The 18,029-nt window shown below is 40.1% G+C and overlaps 2 protein-coding genes across 7 annotated transcripts in view; both read right to left on the bottom strand.

Annotated features, from left to right (window-relative positions):
• Nucleotides 1-86: 86 nt before the first annotated feature.
• arl5c (ADP-ribosylation factor-like 5C) lies at nucleotides 87-4,199 on the bottom strand. The gene is made up of 6 exons (XM_028599897.1): nucleotides 3,913-4,199; nucleotides 3,324-3,384; nucleotides 3,077-3,224; nucleotides 2,526-2,609; nucleotides 1,472-1,623; nucleotides 87-1,329 (listed from the first exon to the last, which is right to left on the bottom strand). Exons 1-6 carry the CDS (start codon nucleotides 3,956-3,958, stop codon nucleotides 1,281-1,283), a joined length of 540 nt encoding a protein of 179 aa, XP_028455698.1. The 5' UTR covers nucleotides 3,959-4,199; the 3' UTR covers nucleotides 87-1,280.
• Nucleotides 4,200-6,363: 2,164 nt separating this feature from the next.
• Nucleotides 6,364-18,029, bottom strand: part of cacnb1 (calcium channel, voltage-dependent, beta 1 subunit) — a 31,943-nt gene continuing 20,277 nt past the window's right edge. For 3 of the 6 annotated variants that reach the window (XM_028598850.1, XM_028598852.1, XM_028598854.1), the window contains 9 exons: nucleotides 16,846-17,006; nucleotides 14,184-14,264; nucleotides 14,033-14,091; nucleotides 13,808-13,917; nucleotides 12,013-12,021; nucleotides 10,510-10,661; nucleotides 10,204-10,299; nucleotides 9,897-10,082; nucleotides 6,364-8,541 (listed from right to left, as the gene is read on the bottom strand). In XM_028598850.1, the coding sequence (XP_028454651.1) occupies nucleotides 7,993-8,541; nucleotides 9,897-10,082; nucleotides 10,204-10,299; nucleotides 10,510-10,661; nucleotides 12,013-12,021; nucleotides 13,808-13,917; nucleotides 14,033-14,091; nucleotides 14,184-14,264; nucleotides 16,846-17,006 (1,403 nt within the window). In that variant the 3' untranslated portion in view covers nucleotides 6,364-7,992. Of the gene's footprint in view, nucleotides 8,542-9,896; nucleotides 10,083-10,203; nucleotides 10,300-10,509; nucleotides 10,662-12,012; nucleotides 12,022-13,807; nucleotides 13,918-14,032; nucleotides 14,092-14,183; nucleotides 14,265-16,394; nucleotides 16,424-16,845; nucleotides 17,007-18,029 lie in introns of all 6 variants that reach the window. The other 3 variants (XM_028598853.1, XM_028598851.1, XM_028598855.1) reach the window with 3 other exon arrangements.

Here is an 18,029-nt window from a genome sequence, read left to right as displayed (position 1 = left end):
TATAATCCACCCTTTAGTGGCACACTGTGTATCACTAGTTGAACCAAAGAATATCACAGCTGCAGGATAAAAAAAAACACTCACTGTATGTTTGCAATAATATTTATTTAAAAAATACACAATACAATATATACATTTGAAATATGACTCATAGTCCTTAGCAGCTAGCTCCTTTTCCTATTCAGGACATTGCTGAATTACACAGTAAATATAGTTCAAGAGCTTTGTTTTCCTAAAATAAATTACAAAACATGTTCAGGTCTAACATAGAAGTCCTGCTGTTCAGTGGCATAACATATAATTTAATACATGTGGTGCAGACTTGTATACCAACATTGCAGTTTCTGAGGCCACAAGAGCTACAGTATGTTCTCTATAGTTTCTTCTCTGTTATTGTGTAAAGGTCTTTCACTTATAGAAGCTTAATAATAGGCAGCTAATAAACTGACTTTGTAATTGGAAAGCTGTTTTGTAACTAGTGAGGTAGGCTACTAAATCGGTTGTCAAAATTAGATTAGGATTGTCACGTTTAAAGCTATTTATATGTGAAGGCACAAGGGAACCGAAAGGGCACCAGATAACCTAATAATATTAAAATATGAGAAAAGCAACACTTAACACACAACATAGTTTATGCTTTAGTGTTATTAGTTATCATCTGTGATCTATCTGCCTTAAATGTATGTTGTAACATTTTTGGTATAATGTGTTCCGTTCTAGTTATGAATGAATGAATGAATGATACCTTAGTTACTACTTTACTTTACAGTGCAATAAAGTAACCTGTTTCCCTTGTTAAACCCAGAGATTACGAAAGTAGTTGTAGTGGAATTTGATATTTCCAGTCAGGGGGGATGTCTAATATAAAGATGGTGCACCTCTGTGCATGGATCACTCAAGGAAATGCACAAAAACACTCCCTAACGGTGTACTTTTTCATAACCCCGTGAGAAAGAAACTGAGAAAAACTTCTCCAGTTAACCAGATTATTAAAATATAACCGACCAGTCCTTGAACAGTGCAAAATTCAACAATTTACTGATATTTGGTTTACGTTAACCGACTCTAAGAGTACCCAGGTTTCTCTCTTGTTCGTCCACCTTGAGGCCTCACACAGCTGTGTAAAACTATATGTGTGGCGAGGCAGGCTCTATCACAGACGTCATGTTCACAGGATTTTGCCCAAAAAGTTACCACTGTAAATATTCCTGACATGTGGAATCTGCAGTGCCTTTCGAGGTTGGCTAAATTTGAGGAAGTTTGATCCACTGGAGTGTGCTCTAGTTTGCAATAACCCGTGACTTCATCCAGTCCAGACTGGCAGGTAGACTGGGAGAGAGCAAAAAGAAAAAGGTTATTCAAGCAGAATTTGATGTTTGTAAAAAAAAAAAAAAAAAAAAAAAAACTGTTGACTCATACACAATAATAATGGCAGACAGAATAAGTGAGTGTGAGGTGTGATAAGACTCACCCCTCTCCTGTCAGGGCACAGCAGGCTTGAACATGCCATGAGTGTGATGAGATTGAGTCGAGTGTGAGGCACTGGGAGATCTCTGCCGCTGTCATCGAGCCTTTCACATCCTGTTTGTTAGCCAAAATAAGAACGGCTGCATTCTGTAGGTCCTAAAAAAAAGAGACGATGGGTTACCGATGCTGCTTTCAGTAGCGATTCATATTTAAAGAGCTGAAACGTTTCCATTGGAAACCCTGAAAATATTTCTGTGTCAACTTTTGAGATCAAAGAACAGCAACGGAATATTTAGACGCATGTCAACACACTGACTCACAGAGTCTGAGTTAAAACTTCCTCATCATGTTGTCTCATGGGTTTGTAACCTATGGCGCAATTAGTCACTCTGAAAGCAGGAGTGCATCAGACACAAAAACGTGAATAGCTGACTTGGGCAGTTTCACTAAATAACAAAAAGGTTTCAGTCACTTGATGAAAACCGACCCTGCTGCAGTGGTGGAAAATAACCATGTACATGTACTCAAGTACTCTACTTAAATACAATTTTGAGTTGTTTGTACTTTTCTGAGTATTTTAATTTTCTTATATTTATACTTCTACTCCACTTCAATTCAGAGGCAACTATTGTGGTTTTACGCCACTACATTTATTTGATAACTTTAGTTACTTTGTGGATAGAGATTAATAATACAAAATAAAATCAACAAATACATTATTATGAATAAAATCAAATGGCCCCACCTTTACCAGCTGTTACATTAAGGTGATGAACACATTAATTCATCAATAATTATCATCCAGTAACATACATTATTCTATAATGGGCCATTCTGCATAATGAGTACTTTTGCTAAGATGTTTGTACTTTAACTTAAGTGACATTTTGAATACTCGTAACAGAAGTTGTATTGCTACTTTTACTTCAGTAAAAGATCGGAGTACGCCTACTGTAATATGATCGAATGAAACGAGTGATCTGTGGTAAAACATCTGGATCGTCATGATTATGACTCTTGAACTAACACACATTCTGTCAACACAGCTGGATGTGTACCTCATGTGCGAGCATTCGGTGCAGTTCCTCTTTGGTGAGATTGAGACGTTCACGGTCGGTGCTGTCCACAACCAAAATGACAATCTGAAAGAGCCACAACACATAATTGAATCAGTTATTAGCAACACAATCAACAGATATTTCACATTATCAGACCCCATGTTATCACTTAATGATAACAGGGGAACAAGATGCCTGCTACAGACATATGTAATCTATCATAAATGATTATGCAATGGTAGTCTCGCATTGCCAGACCTATCTCCACAGCGCAGTGGTGATAAGTAACTTTATCAATACAGGGAGCAGGTTAGGGTAATAAGAAGCCATTATGAGTTCATGTGCAATAGCTCAGTCAGCACAGAATGCTTTCTGTGTCTGTCTTTACTCTTGAATATCTAATTTCACAACTGACAATGTTTTCTGGTGTTTTCTGGGAACAAAAGACCAAGAAACCTCAGCTAAATAAAAACTTTAGTATTTATTTCTATGAAATCCAATGTCTTGTGCTGCACAATGCAGTTCAGCTGAAGACAGTAAGTGATCCGTACCTCGGTGTTGCCGTAGTATGAGTACCAGCTGGCTCGAAGGCTCTCCTGTCCTCCGATATCCCAAACCATGAAGTTTGTTTTACCTACGGTGATCTCCTCAACATTGCTGCCGATGGTTGGGGATGTGTGGACGGCTTCCTTCGTCAGACTGTATGTGTGTGTGTGTGGGGGGGAAGATACAGATATCAAGCAGATTTTATAATTATATGACACTATTTTAGTCTCAGAAAGTGGCCAAATTACTTACAACTGATAGAGGATGGTTGTCTTCCCAGCATTGTCCAAACCCACAATGATGACTTTGTGCTCTTTAGGAAAGTAAAAAAAAAAAAAAAAGTAACATGTTACCATAACAGTGCAAAGTATATTTGTTGTTATCTTATTTGAACGCAGTCTAAGCTTGAGTTGCATAATCTGTTTCAGTACATCACAAGACAAATGTACAGACAGATAAGATAAAGGACAGGTACAGGACTGTGATGTACTGAGCTGAATAACAGTGAAGTTGTTAAATCAGTGCATAGCAATAATACCTGGTCTTATGTACTGTACATCAACTGTTCAGTGTTAGTTTTACTGTAAGTCAGTAAGAACTAAAGAAAATGTAGGCTATATGTAAAGTGATGAAAGGGAATATTGGTTAGAAAAACTATATTTGTGATACATGAAAACAATTATTATTTAAATTTCATTTATTCTATTTACAACATGGCTATCACTTAAAAACAGTTATACCCAGACTCAAAATGTTTGAATAGCAACTTACAAACAACGTAAATTATTAAAAGAAAATGTAGGCTACACCAGAAACTGTGTGAAATAACGTATAATCTTACCTCTGTCACCAAACACAGCCATCATCTTGGTCAGAAGAAACCCCATGTCCAACAAGTGTTTGTATGAGAGGTAGGTAGCCTATAAGTGATGAATACAAAAGAAATCCAGTAAACGCTCCTGTTCCTGGAGACCAACTTCAGTATCGGTTAACAGCTACCTGGCAGATAAACTCGGATTCGGATTCCTTCATCTAATATCGCTTTCTACTTCTGCATAACGTTAGTGGGTGGCGCTTCTGTTCTAACCTCAGAAACGGTTCTGTGAAATCGTTCAGTGGAATAGTAACGGTGCGTTCACGTGCTGTGGGAATTGTCTGAATTACGCACGTGAGGGATCTCTCAGGATAGGTAAACAAGGCAAAAGTTTATTTAAATAATAAAATGGGCTTTAAGTGCCACATTTGATCAGTTAACGAATACATTTTTTTAAACTTTCTTTTTAATCAGAGCATTAATGGCTCATCTTTTAAGTGTAACTATTGAACATTTGTTTTTAATATTTTTCCAACATTATCCATTCTGTAAATGTCCAGTTCCCCTCTGTTTCTGTCTATCAGGTCCGTGCTACCGGTTTTCAAAAACAAAAGAAAAGTAATCAAAAATCCAAATTCTACTTGAGCCCTTGCGACTCAGAAGTCGGAGTTTATTCAGGAGCACTTAAAGGCGACATCCAACACCGACGACCGGAGTGGACTGATGACGCAACTAATTACACACATGTCGTTGTCCATATATGGAGAGGGAGGTAACGCTGTGTTCCTTCCTCTCTTTGTCTCACAGGGACTTTATTATGAAGCAACAGAAAGCAAAACTGGGTATAAAAAGGAATCTCCTGGTATTTCCAACAGTTTGTTCAGGTATTTTCCAAGTAGGCCTACCACTGCACTCAAAATATAATAATAATAATAATAATAATAATAATAATAATAATAATAATAATAATAATAATAATAATGATATGAATAATCTTTACAGGTTAGGTTCCTTTTCCCAGCCACACAGTTATAGCTATCTACCATCTACCCCAAAGTATAACGTTTTTGTGTGTATTATTGTCAGTTCAGTTTTACTTTAAACAGCAAAACTTTCCAAAAACGAATGTGTTCTACCACAAAACAATACGAAAAAGAGCAATAAAGAAGTTCAAAACATCTGCACACACATCACCTTCTTACCAAATTTGTTATCTAAGCTTTCTGTGACTTTTCTTTTTCATGACTTTAAATATCTTAAATTGAACTCTTTCTCAAAGTTTTACTGTCATGTTTTTGCCCTGTAGTAGGCTACTCCATAAGTTAACTTACAATTAACAGATCAACATATTGTTAAGGGAAATGTATTTGTTTAAACTGCTTTATATGTCTATCTCACCACATTTCAGAGGGAATATTGCTCCTTTTACACCACTACATACATTAAACACTATTGTACATATTTAAGATTTTATTTATAAAATATATAATCAGTCTCTAAATGATGATTAAATTATGATTTGTTTATGGATTAAATTGCCCAACCATATATAAAGTACACATTAGCTCCACCTTGACTAGCTATAACAATATGCTGCTTACATGTTTATGCATCTGTAATAACAATATATGTACTATGTAAGGGATAATGTAGAGTAAGCTGGTTATTAGTGTGAATTAAAGGGTGATGCAGGACACCTACACAAAGCACAATGAGTACTTTTGATGCTTCACATGTTGATACTTTTGTACTCTTAAGTAACATTTGAAATGCAGGGCTGTTACTTGTAACAAAGTAAATGTACACTGTGGTATTGATACTTTTCCTTAAGATAAAAAAAATATGATCACTTCTTCCACCACTGAACTGTTGTCTGTACACTGGGCCCTCGCCATCACACCTTGTTAGACACTCTGATGCAAGGCTCACGTTTAGGTTTCAGACGGAAACCATGTCCTTGTTTGTGTCATTTCTTCCACTGCAGATGAGGAGATGACAATAACACTGAATATGAGAGATGAAAACCACATCCTGGACACAGCTGCACTTTATCTTCAGTCTTTTTCTTATTACGTTTCCTCTATAACCAGAAGACTTGGCAGGAGAGGAGTGTTTAGGAGTTAACAGTTCCCGTGAACTCAGACGAGGAAACAAAGTGACTGACCTAGAACATTTTCTTTTCCTGTACTTCTGTGTATGTGTATTTAAATGGAAGCCAACAATATGGCTTTTGTTTAGGTTTGATGTGCTTACAGGTTACACAGGTTCAATAGACAGGGTGATATAAACAGCATGATCATGTGATTATCTTTTGTTGTAATGAGGTGAATGAAATAATAATGAAGATGTAGTTTGACTTCAAAAAGGAAAAAGAAAAGCAACAGCTTTAATAAATATCAAAATGTACACACACACACGTTTTGCATCTTTGAAATGTGTCGTCACATCTCACTGTATGAAAGAAGTGACACAATAGCGTTTTCTGATTCAATTTTTAATTAAAATACGAATTTATCCACAGATTAAAAATGAAAGGCAGAAAAAGCAAAATGTAGCTACAATCAGGCACCAATGATACATGTTATTTTCATATTTTTAACAATTGCGATAACGCAACAATAACATTATTTACTGATCATTATTTAATATGTATTTATTCAACTGAAGACGGGTGGGCCTAAGCAGCCCACCAAAGACATTCATAGATTCTCCATTATAGATAACTGAGTAAAGATCAAAGCTGATCCTATCACCCCCCCACACCCCACCCCACTTGGTACTCCTCTCACTACCTCACAAGCACTGAAGATTTAAAATAAAAAAGTTGCAAATGTCCACAGGAAAAAACAACACTAATTCAGTCAGAAATCAAGAGTAAGAAGAGAGTGGTGTTTAATATCAGAAAAGCTAGCTGTTTGGGTGGAAGTTGGGAGTGATTAACCACACACACACACAAGTACTTTTTTTAAATATAACCATTAGCCCTGAAAAACAGACGACGAAGCTGGTGCAAAGAAAAAACTACATGAGCGATGTGCTGGAGCGACAGCATTGGCTACGGTGCAGAGTAGCCACTATACACAAAGAGACACAGCTATGGTATGAAAGAGTTATGAACGAGTGTAACAAGAGTTAAGACATCCCACCGTGGCAGTGGTGGACATGGCTTGGCGAGACATTCCGGCACTTGTGATTGGAGTTTTCTTGAAATAAGGGTGTTTTTAGGGTGCGAGTGACTAAGGCAGGACACATCATTCACACAACTACAACTGCGGTGTTGCTTTGAATCTGCACAACATTAGAAAAACCAGAGAACAAATGAATACCGGAGGCGCCCTCAGCACCCAGAGAAAAACAGAAACGGGAGGACTGTGTCAGACGTGTACACAGTTGGGTACAGTGGCTGAACCAGGTCAGGGAAGAACTAAACATCTTTGGAGTGTACTCTTTGTTGTTATCAAGCTGACATGAGTGTAGCAACATCGATAAATTGTTGTGTTAAAATATGGCAACTTCTCCACCAGCTTTTTTTTTTTTTTTTTTTTTTTTTTTTTTTTAAGGTCTTGGTGATAAGAACGTGGAGGTGAGAGACTCATAACTTCTGGACCTCAGTATGGGAGAAATCCTGATATCCAAAAGCACTGAGTGAGATTAAGGTAAAGGGAAACCCTGACACTGTACATGGGGACAATAGACCCTGTTTAAGACTGCAGAGGACAGACAGGACAGACTACAGCTCTACTAGCCTTCACATTCTACAACTGAAGGAGAGATTAAGTCGTACAGATCACAATCAGAGATTCACAACTGTAACAATTACTGTCCTCGTGCCGTCAGTATAGAAATCCATGATATTCATGCAGTATTAACAAAGGAAACAAAAAACAGACCAATAGTATTTTTTCTAAACATAAATCAATTGAATTGCAAGAAGTTGATGAGAATGGCATCTGGCAGTTGATGTTTTTCTTTACATTGTACTGGGATGTAAACAGATTCAGTAGGTAGCCTGACTGGCGTGGCCCCAAACCCTTCTGAACCCTTCCCCCCTCCCCTCATCTCTCGGTCTGTCCAGTAGCTTCCTTTCCTCTGTGGTATGATGCGTGTTCAGCGGATGTAGACGTCCCTCCCCCAGTCGTCCTGGTTCTTGTTGCGGCTCATGTTGGCCCCGGCGTCCACAGGGTCCTGGCAGTAACGCTCCCTCAGCTTGGCACGTCCATGCGGCTGTGTCTGGCTCGGCATCGGAGGGTGGTTCAGGTTTTCCTGGTCTGGCTCTGCGCCTTCGTCTTCCCAGGATGCCTGTCTGCCGTGATGCTGCGCCAGGTGGAGGCGGCTGCCCCCACCCCCTCGGTACGGCTCTGGCTCTTCATAAGGGTCAGTCTCAATGTCCATGCAGGAGTCGCCGGCCTCGGTGTAGGCGGAGTCCCGGCTGCCCTGGGTCTCAGAGTCGAAGGTGTCTTGCCGTGACAGCCCCCGGCCGCTCCCTCCCCGGAGCTGGCCACGAGAAGAGCGCAGATATGCTTGCTGCTGCTGCTGCTGCTGCTGCGGCTGAGGTTTTCCTCCCAGGTCTGTCTGATAGTCGTGCAGGGTGCCGCTCCCGCCGCACTCTGTCAGAGGCCCTTCCCGCTTCTGCTCACCGTGCACCAGGTACGGCCCCTGCAGCCAGCCACAGCCATGCCACACAGCAACCATGCAGAAACACAAATGGCAGAGCAAAATCAAACTGTCAGTGGTTAGTTAGCGGGGTTAGCATGAGGCAGGGCATACAACACAGAACCACAGTATCATAGACTGGGCTGTCCCAGCTGACGGACCTGTGGTCTTCAAAGCATTAGTGTTCATGACTGACAATCTATTTATACCACACATTCCAAGTTTTGCACACACACACACACACACACACACACACACACACACACACACATGCTGATTTACACTCAACACAAGACAAATACACTAATTAATCAATTAGTCAAACAGATTAGTTTGACTAATTGATCATTTTAAAATTATGATACCTTCATGCTCAACAGTGCCACCTTTTGGCAGAGAAAAGCAGAAATCTCAATAAGACTAATGAAAGATTACGTAATTAATTAAACTCTGCAGCACAGGTTTGTAATAAAACCATTTCAAATAAATAAAGAAATACCAACAGATTTGAAGTGCAATTGGATTATTTTCATTGCCGCCTATGACAGCCTCAATAAAAATGGTAGGAGATATAAAACTTATTTCCAGCCATGTGGTGCAATACTGTTCCTCAGGTGACATGAATAACTTTAAAAGTGTGCAACTCATCATAACTGATGTGCAGGCAGTAGTAACTAAGGAATAGAGACACAGCGGATTAGTACTCTGCTGTTAAAATTATTATAAAAAGATTAAACTGAACAGAATGTTAGCAACAGCCTCCACCAAACTAAGCATTTCTGTTTGAAGAGGCAGACATGACTTGCTGTTTTCAGGGGCGGTACCATGGCAACACGGAGGAGGACTGCTAACTAGATTCAGACTCCGAGAGAAGAAAAAGTGCCAGAGAAAGGAGGCCACAGAGCTAAAAGAGGGCAGGGTGGGGGGCAGCAGATATCATTTTACTCTTGATTACAGCAGAGGTGCCTTACGGGTTACTGCTTAAGTCCAGCGTGGTTTAAATTGAGCTGCTCTCACAGTGAGCAGGGAAGTAAACGCTGACCTGCTAACATACAGACTACGTAATCTTTCTTGTGGGTGTTTTATAAGCTAGCTGTTGTGTTTGAATTTGGGCTCATTTATGTGTCAGGTGTGTTTGTGTTTCTATATACAGCATAAACAGGATTTTAATTCACTTTTCCTTCAGGGTAAGGAGAGCAGGCTGCTGGGTTGAGGTTGAAATTGAGTTGCTGGAGTTCCTCCCCCATCTCTGATGGACTTCAGAGAGCATGTTCTTCCTCTTTGCCATCATGGGTTACAGCACCGTCCATGTCAGGCCACAGATCCATATTTCTGCGCAGGGAGGTGAGCACCTGTACCTGCAGGTTGGAGATGGGCTCAGGGGAGGAAGCCAGGGCTGCCGTGGCCATGGTGCGGTTGAGCAGAGGGTTGGGAGGGTTGCTGCTCGGGGGGTGTGTTGCCTTCCAGTAGGCCTCCAGGTAGTCGGCCAGGTGTTCGCAGGCGTCCTCTAGCTGGTTCTCGTCCAGGATGATGTCAAACAATTCCTGCACATAAATCATATGAGTATTGTTGGTTTTACAGAACCAAACTTAATTGATTTTCTTTCCTCAGAAGTTTTATGAAGTGTTAGTTCATTTATTACTCAAGTCACAAAGCAGAACTCACAGGTGGGCACTGGGCCAACTTGTCTGCAGCCACCATCTGCACATTTAGGTGTTTAGCTTGGGACTTCCCCCGAGATTTGATGAGCCTCTGTAGGACCTGAAGAGAGACAACAACACTTTGTCTACTGAAACAATGTTCTAGGTAACGGTAGGTCGGCAATTTAGATCCAGGGCACGACATTACAGAATGAAAGCATTGAAATCATATTGCTAAAAAGAAAATGTCAACCATATATAGTATCAAAAATGGGTTTTGATTTAATGAAAATCCTAAGGATTATAAATCTGAGGTCATCTGTTGCCATACCTTAGGTGAGGCTATTTTGATGTAGACAATGATGGGAGCCAAGGAGGTCTTAGCCAGCTGAGTGGGGTGGTTGATGGTGTCTGCATCCAGAGCGACCAGCTGGAGGGTGCGGGCCAGCTCAAAGATACGTTCAATCTCGCTCTGCACCTCCGCTGAAGATAGATAAGACACGTAAATACAGCGAGACAACAAAGTGACAGTGTAAACTACCTCTCTCTTTGAGGAGATGCAGCACTGTACATCAGCCATAAGTACACAACTGACATGTTTGTACTTAATCATGCATGATTAAGATTTTAGAAAAAAACAGTTCCAAGCGTATGAATTAGATTGGATCACAGTTAAAGTTCCATTTATGCAAAGCTAAATGGAGCAATGCAGCATCCTCATTCTGTTGCCACCTCCCAACATTTACAGTGTCCTTATGTGCTTCTGATCTTTTTTTATCTCAAAGGAAGAAGGAGAAGAATGAGATGCCTGCTGCACTTGTAATCACTAAAAATAAGAGCACAAATTCTCACCATGTAAATAAAACAGAAAAAACACCCTCTTAAAAGAAATTAGGTGGAACATTAGTTGTTGTTAGCGCTAATGGGCACAGCAGTAATTATTCTATCAGGTGAACCACTCAAGTCCATGGACTGCTTGGGTGTTTTGTTTTCATTGTTCCTCAATAACAGCCTATAAGAACTTGTTACTTAGCATTTGAGCACAATTCCCTCCCCCTTTTTTTATCAGCCTGTTGACGTGTAAAGAAAGATTAAAACCGTAAACCAGAATGCGTAAACCTTGCATTCTGTTTGGTCAAACCTCAGCGCCTCTGAGGTGTGCGTGCTGACAACCAAGCGGCAGAGAGAGATAACGGGGGCAAGGCAATCTGCAAAGAAACGGGGCCTGCACACATTTCAGCAGCCTCCAGAGGGCTGAAGGATAGAGAATTAAAGCTGGAGGCAAACAACAGGACCTCCGCAGAGTGATAAGAAAACTTTAACTCATAGAAAGAAATCGCTGGCAAGGTTTCCATTTAACCTCAACAAAGACTTGGACTTTTGCAAATTTGGATTTCATTGCATAGAGAAACTTGCTCCCCTGCCATGACTGGACAGAGTGCATGAAGCGAGGTCTAGCTTCTATAGAGACTATACTTGGTTATGATTGCACACACACAGTATATGGACAGCATTATACGTAGGTCACTAAAGGGCGAGATCATGATGGAAAGTACTGGCTTCCATCTTTGCTCATTCCCAATCACAGTTTAGTGCAGACACCAGCTGCCCTGCTGCCCTCCCACAGATCTCTTCCGCTTTGTAATTACTGTATTTGCTTTTAGTTCAAGACTACAGCCTGTCACACAGACGTATGAGGAACAGAGAAACTTACAGGCAAGCAGACGGGAATGACAAACGATGTATGAGCAGATAGTGAATATAGTGAGAAGAAAAGGGGAGGGTGAAGAAGGAGAGAGGCTTCATTATTTTGGTGCAAGAAGAGCATACATACCCAGTACGTCTGAATCAATATAAAGTGGAAGAAGAAGAAGAAGAAAAAAAAGAAGAAGAAGAAGAAGAAGAAGAAGAAGATGGGAAGTGGGAGAGAAGGAAGGATTGGTGGGTGAAGGGCAGGAAAGACAGGATGAAGAAAGAGAGAAGAGGCCAGATCAGACAGTCAAAGCAGGTATAAAAGGGGGAAAAACTCAACACTTTCTTTGGATGATGTACAACGGTACCTACATGGTCTCCAACATAGAACTACAGAATGTAAAAAATATAATTTGCAATTCTGTATCCAAAAATCCAGACAACCCTCAGATTCTTCCCATTTGTAAAGATGAATCATATGTTATCACAAAGATTTTGGCTGACAGAGTCCAAATTACAAAATATCCAAGTGCTTTTCTATAGTTCTTTCATTGTCTTAAAGGAGCAGTGTGTAGAATTTGGTGGCATCTAGCTGTGAGGTTGCAGATTGCAGCCAAACTGAATACCCCTTCCCTCACCCCTCCCTTTTAAAAAGTGTGTAGTAGAACCTACAGTGGCCTTCAGGTAGGGTTGTGTATCGGTACTCAATACCTTTAAGCTAATGACCAACATAACCTAGTATCGAGTAGTATCAAATGATATCTGCGTTCTATCCTTTTTGTACCCAGATCTGGAAAAGAAACACTATTTGTGAGGTTTTGCTCTCAGCCAATCACGCCAGCGTTCTTTGATTTAATGCAACGTGTGATTGGTCCACTCCCACAACAGCTACAACCCATACAGTCTGTGGTGTGGTGAAGTCAAGTGCATTTGAACACTTAAAATGTATTTGTGTAAAAATAATTTGAAAAGGAAGAAGTGATGGTGGCATTTTACGCAACTGAATGCTTCCATTCACATGATGGGATTTAAATATCGGGGAAAAAAAGGTATCAAATTAAGTACTCTATTGGTATCGGTATCACTTTAACGGTACTGGTATCATAATTTTTTTAAGTGATACCCAACCCTACCTTTGGGTAATGCAAAAACGTGCAAACCCCCGGTCTAGGGCCAGTGATGTCCGTTCTGGGCTACCGTAGAAACATGGTGGAGCAACATGGCGGGCTCCGTGGAAGAGGACCTGTTCCCTATGTAGATATGAAGGGCTCATTCTAAGCTAAGGAAAACACGATTCTTAGTTTCAGGTGATATAATGAAAAAGTAATTATGAATATTATATTCCATTTCTGCCAATAGATCCCCCAAAATCCTACACACTGCTCCTTTAACACCTGTACATCGCAAAAACGCCATTTTACGGCTTAACTTTTACAGTTTTTTTTGTATGTGGAATTCCAAACATGTTTCATTTTGAGAATTTTGGTTTGCAAACCAAGCAGCAGCTAAAAGTACAAAAAATAGATATGATAATATTCTACGTTTTCCTTATTGTCAACAAATTCATAAAACCCCCAAAACCAACGAGGAATTTATTCTACGAAAAGGACTACAATGACTATCTATCTATCTATCTATCTATCTATCTATCTATCTATCTATCCATCTATATATCTAATAAGAAAGAAACACAATTAAAATAATAAAGATATGAAACACACATAGCAAAACATATTTAAATGGATGTTTAGCGACATGACGTGATGAAATGTTTTCCATTAGCTTGCTCTCCACAGCAGTATTGTTTTAATACAGTACTGTACTATCTGCCAAATAACAAAATAAGAGTCTCAGTACGGTCTTATAACTGTAGAGTTACCAGCAGTTTTCTTTGGTTGTGGTTTGTGCATATCTGAAGTGGCTGTATGTCGTCTTACCCAAACTGGAGCGAGTACTGGAGCGCTCAATGATGGTGTGTTTGCTAGGGTTGTTGAGGACTGAACGTTTGGCCAGGGAGATGTCCGCTGTCACCCGTGTGATGGATATCCTGAAACGGATATCCAGTACACCAGTCGGTACCGGGGTTAGTAAACAGAAACCAGTTAAAGCAGAGACTACAGTACATGGTTATGGCTATGCATAGCAGATGATCTCACTCTTACCTGCCCTCAAACTTGTGTTTTAGAAAGTCAAAGAGCGCTTTCTGCATCATGTCTGTCACCTACAGACGAAACATCAGGCGTTAAGACAACAAACTATGGAAGTGGAATTAGATGTAAAACAAGCACATGTTGCTAATTTTTTCCTCCTTACCTCATATCCTTTAAGTGACGGCCCGACTAGGATGATGGGTCTCATGGAGGGAACCACGTCATAGGGGGGGACATGCTCCATCTGAGCCAGGAAAAGCCAAACACTGGGGTAAGTAAGGTTGTCATGTTGCTTCTGAACGTACACTCAAAACAGTTCCACAAAGCTCACACAGAAGTAAAGGCTTGCATAAATCAACATTAACGCAAAAGCCCTCTCCTCCACTCTGTGAGCGGTCAAATTGAAGGATGGTAAGTTTCAGACGCTGGAGTCCATTCATTTTATTGACTGCCTATGAATTTTCGGAGGCAGGGCTACATTTCTCACTGGAAACCCTTGCTTCTATTTCTTAGTGTGCAGTCTCACATAATTAAAGTGTCCATAATTAAACCAGATGGTAGAGTGTCAGGATAGCTCTTGTGACTAAGCTGCTGCTCTAACACAGGCGGCATACTTCACACTTTTCTCTTTTTGTTATGCATCAGCACTTTTTTACATTTGTGCTTCAATGTTTTTTTTTGTTATTTTGAGACATTCATTAATTCCAACTGTATCCATTTATGCTGGAAATTTACAATAAGTACAAAGTTTTTAATGCACAAATCTCTGTCACACCTTTATCCAAGCCATTTACACTAATAAACATGGAACCCAGTGTTTTGTCTCTATGTTTCCGTGATTTGTTTTCTTTATTCTATTTCCAGCCATATTCAATGATTTACATAAACAGTGTTTTTTTAAAGAAATAAAAACTGAATACATAGAGCCCTGTACATACTGCAGTCTGTGGCATTCTTTAAGCCATTTACACTAAAAATGAAGACGTATATAGTACACCCACACACTAACACAATCCATATTGCAACGCATGAGCTTGAGGCTTATTTGTACTTTATGAATCATAAAAGGAATGATTCATCTATAAGGACTTCAAAAGCATTTGTCCTCTTTAGAAACAGTCTGTTTATTAGAATTTTTATGAGAATTGCGTGAAAACCGTCACACGTCCTATATACTTTGTGAACATTGAAATTGGATGTATTTTTTTCAGATCTATATTCCAAGCACTCCCCCTCCTCCGTGTGTGCTGTGCAGCACTTAAAGCAGGAGATAGTGCTGGAGTGCCCTGCTCCACTACATTACATTACATAAAGCAGAGCAACGGAAGCTCATTTCACTTCATTTGTATTCACAGCGGCTAAAAATACACACTTCAAAAATTTCCAAATAGCTCTTATCTCTAAAGGGGCAGAGCTGGAGCACTGAACATAACAATGGTGCTCATTGGATTTGAATAACATGAGCACAATTTAGTGTGGTGAGTAACAGGGAGGATGGTGTACATAATATACTGTAGATCTGGAAAATAGTTTATTTATTACAGTGTATTGTCCCTCTGTACAATCAGATCCTTCTAAAATACTACTAGACTTCTTTTTTTAACATTATAGGATTTTCTTCCAGGTAAACATTGAAAAACATTTGACTCAATTGTGATTTTGGTTAAATATTATTGATATATATAGGTATCTAGATAATGCTGTGCAAATATCCAATATTACGGTCATTACAGTCATAGTGTTACAAAATGCTAATTCTGAGATTTTGTGAGTCACATTTGTCCTGTTTACATAAAGGAAATATAAAGTTAAATGTCCTAAATTAGATTTAAAAAACTTGTTGTTAGGACTTTGTTCCAGGTAAATATAGAAAAACATTTGTCTCAATGAGATGAACATGAGTGTAGTTGGCATGTAATTATGAAAACTTAGTAAGTCATTTTTTAACTTAATATCTTAATATTGACATAAAGCTATGATAACTATTGGAGCCTTAACATGCGATTCAAATTGTGCTGAAAAGCATAAAAACAGCTGATTACTGCCACTCAAATTATCCGTCACAAATGCAAATGAAAGCATGTCAAGATGTATTACTGTAACACTCTGACTAACAGGGTCTGGGATGGATCTGAACCTGCATCTGAACACTGACAGCTGCAATACAAGTTCTGACAGAGGCGTCACTGTGATTTACAAATTATCCTGTGAATATTTGTTTTGCTTCAATGTGTCCCTGGAAGCATTAAAGGGTGCTAGAAAATATTCTTCAGACTGATTTCTTACAGCCACAAGAAGGAAAATGTGAGACACAAAGGATGAGGAGTAAGAACTGAAATGTTAGAGGTTAGTCCTGAGAACGAACCACACTCACCGCCTTCTGTTTCTGTTTAGCTGGACCACCTACAGCATCATTCCACACAAAAGCCAGAAGAGACAAAAAAAAGCACAAAACACAAGAGCACATTTAGTTATTGACAGGTTGGGATTAGTGGGGAGAGGAGCTGTTAATTGATTAAGAGAGTTTACACTGACTGCCTCCACTGTGGTTATAATAGATTCAGACTTGTGTGCAGCCATTTCAGTTTGTTCAAGGTCTCTTGCCAGCCGACAAGCAAAGAAACAAACATCCAAACATATCTCAGCGTAATCGTCGTGAACAGAACCTAAGGGGCCAAACTGTTAGATTCAGGAGCTACAGTAGTCAGTTGTGAGTAGTTAGTGAGAGGGGAAGGCGATATTAGCCCTGACCACATCCTGGAGGAGTAAGGGACAAATGCAGGAGGAGGGAGGCTGGCGAGGTAAGCGAGGGCCCCTAATGTTACCTTCTTAAAGAAGGGCAGTCGGTGGGCGTTGGCCTGAGGTGATGTTACGCTGCCTGACATGCCCTTGGAGGAGCGAGGGTCACCCTGGGACTCAGGGGGCTCCTCAGCATCCAGGTCGAGGGGGTCAACGTCATAGGCCACAGTGGACATGTCCACGTGAGCTGATGGGGGGGGGGGGCGATGCAGAGAGAGGGACAAGAGGAGAACACACAAGGAAGAAGAACAGGAAGTGAAAGAGGAGAGAGCAAGACAAGGTAAAGCAAAAGAGGATGAGAGAAGAGGAAAAGCAAAAGGGGGAAGAGTAAATAGAAGTAAGAATGTGAGATGTACCCAGAAAGAGGCATGAAGGAAATTGCAAGAGATTGCATAGACTGAGATCAAATAAGGGTGACATAGTATGATTTAAACTGGAAACATTGACAAGAGTTTAAAAAAAGAAAACACCAGATTATTATGAAACAAGGCACAGATGTAGGGTATAATACCATGAACAGAGAGTGGGTTCAGTGTGACGAGAAAGCAACAAAACTTGAAGTGTAGATGTGTAAAGGATGGGCTGCAGAGGAAACTGGAGCAAAGTAGTAGATAGGAAAGAGGGAATCAAGCTGAGAGGAAAGCTGGGGGTTGGAATTCAGTATGTTGGGATTATTGATGGAGGTGTGGTTGTCATGGATGGGGGAGGGGGGGTCAGACAAGGCTGACAGGTATCTTGGCAGGTGTCTTGTTTTAAAGGAATAATTTGGGTTTTCAGGAAATATGCTTTTTTGCTTCCTAGAGTTGAGAAGATTGATACCAATCTACTACCATTCTACCTGTACGTTAAATATGAGGCTACAGCTGGTTAGCTTAGCTTAGCACAAAGACTAGAAACGGGGGGAAACAACTAACCTGGCTCTGTCAAACGGTAACAAAATCTGCCTACTAGCATCCCTGAAGCTCACTAATTAACACATTATATTGCGTTGATTTAATCTGTACGTGTAAAAACGTGTATACACTATGTTTTTTGTACAGATTAAACAAACGAGATGTAGCATTTTAATTAGTGAGCTTTAGAGGTTCTGATTGGTGGATTCTGTTACCTTTGAAGAGACCCAGGTGTTTCCCCCTGTCCGTGCTAAGCTACAGGTATGACAATGGTATCGATCATCTCTCACCAGGAGGCAAATAAGCGTGTTTCCCAA

This window comes from Perca flavescens, chromosome 15 (genome assembly GCF_004354835.1).
Source record: "Perca flavescens isolate YP-PL-M2 chromosome 15, PFLA_1.0, whole genome shotgun sequence".
NCBI classification, from domain to species: Eukaryota; Metazoa; Chordata; class Actinopteri; order Perciformes; family Percidae; genus Perca; species Perca flavescens.
This window is presented reverse-complemented; position numbering and strand designations above follow the sequence as displayed.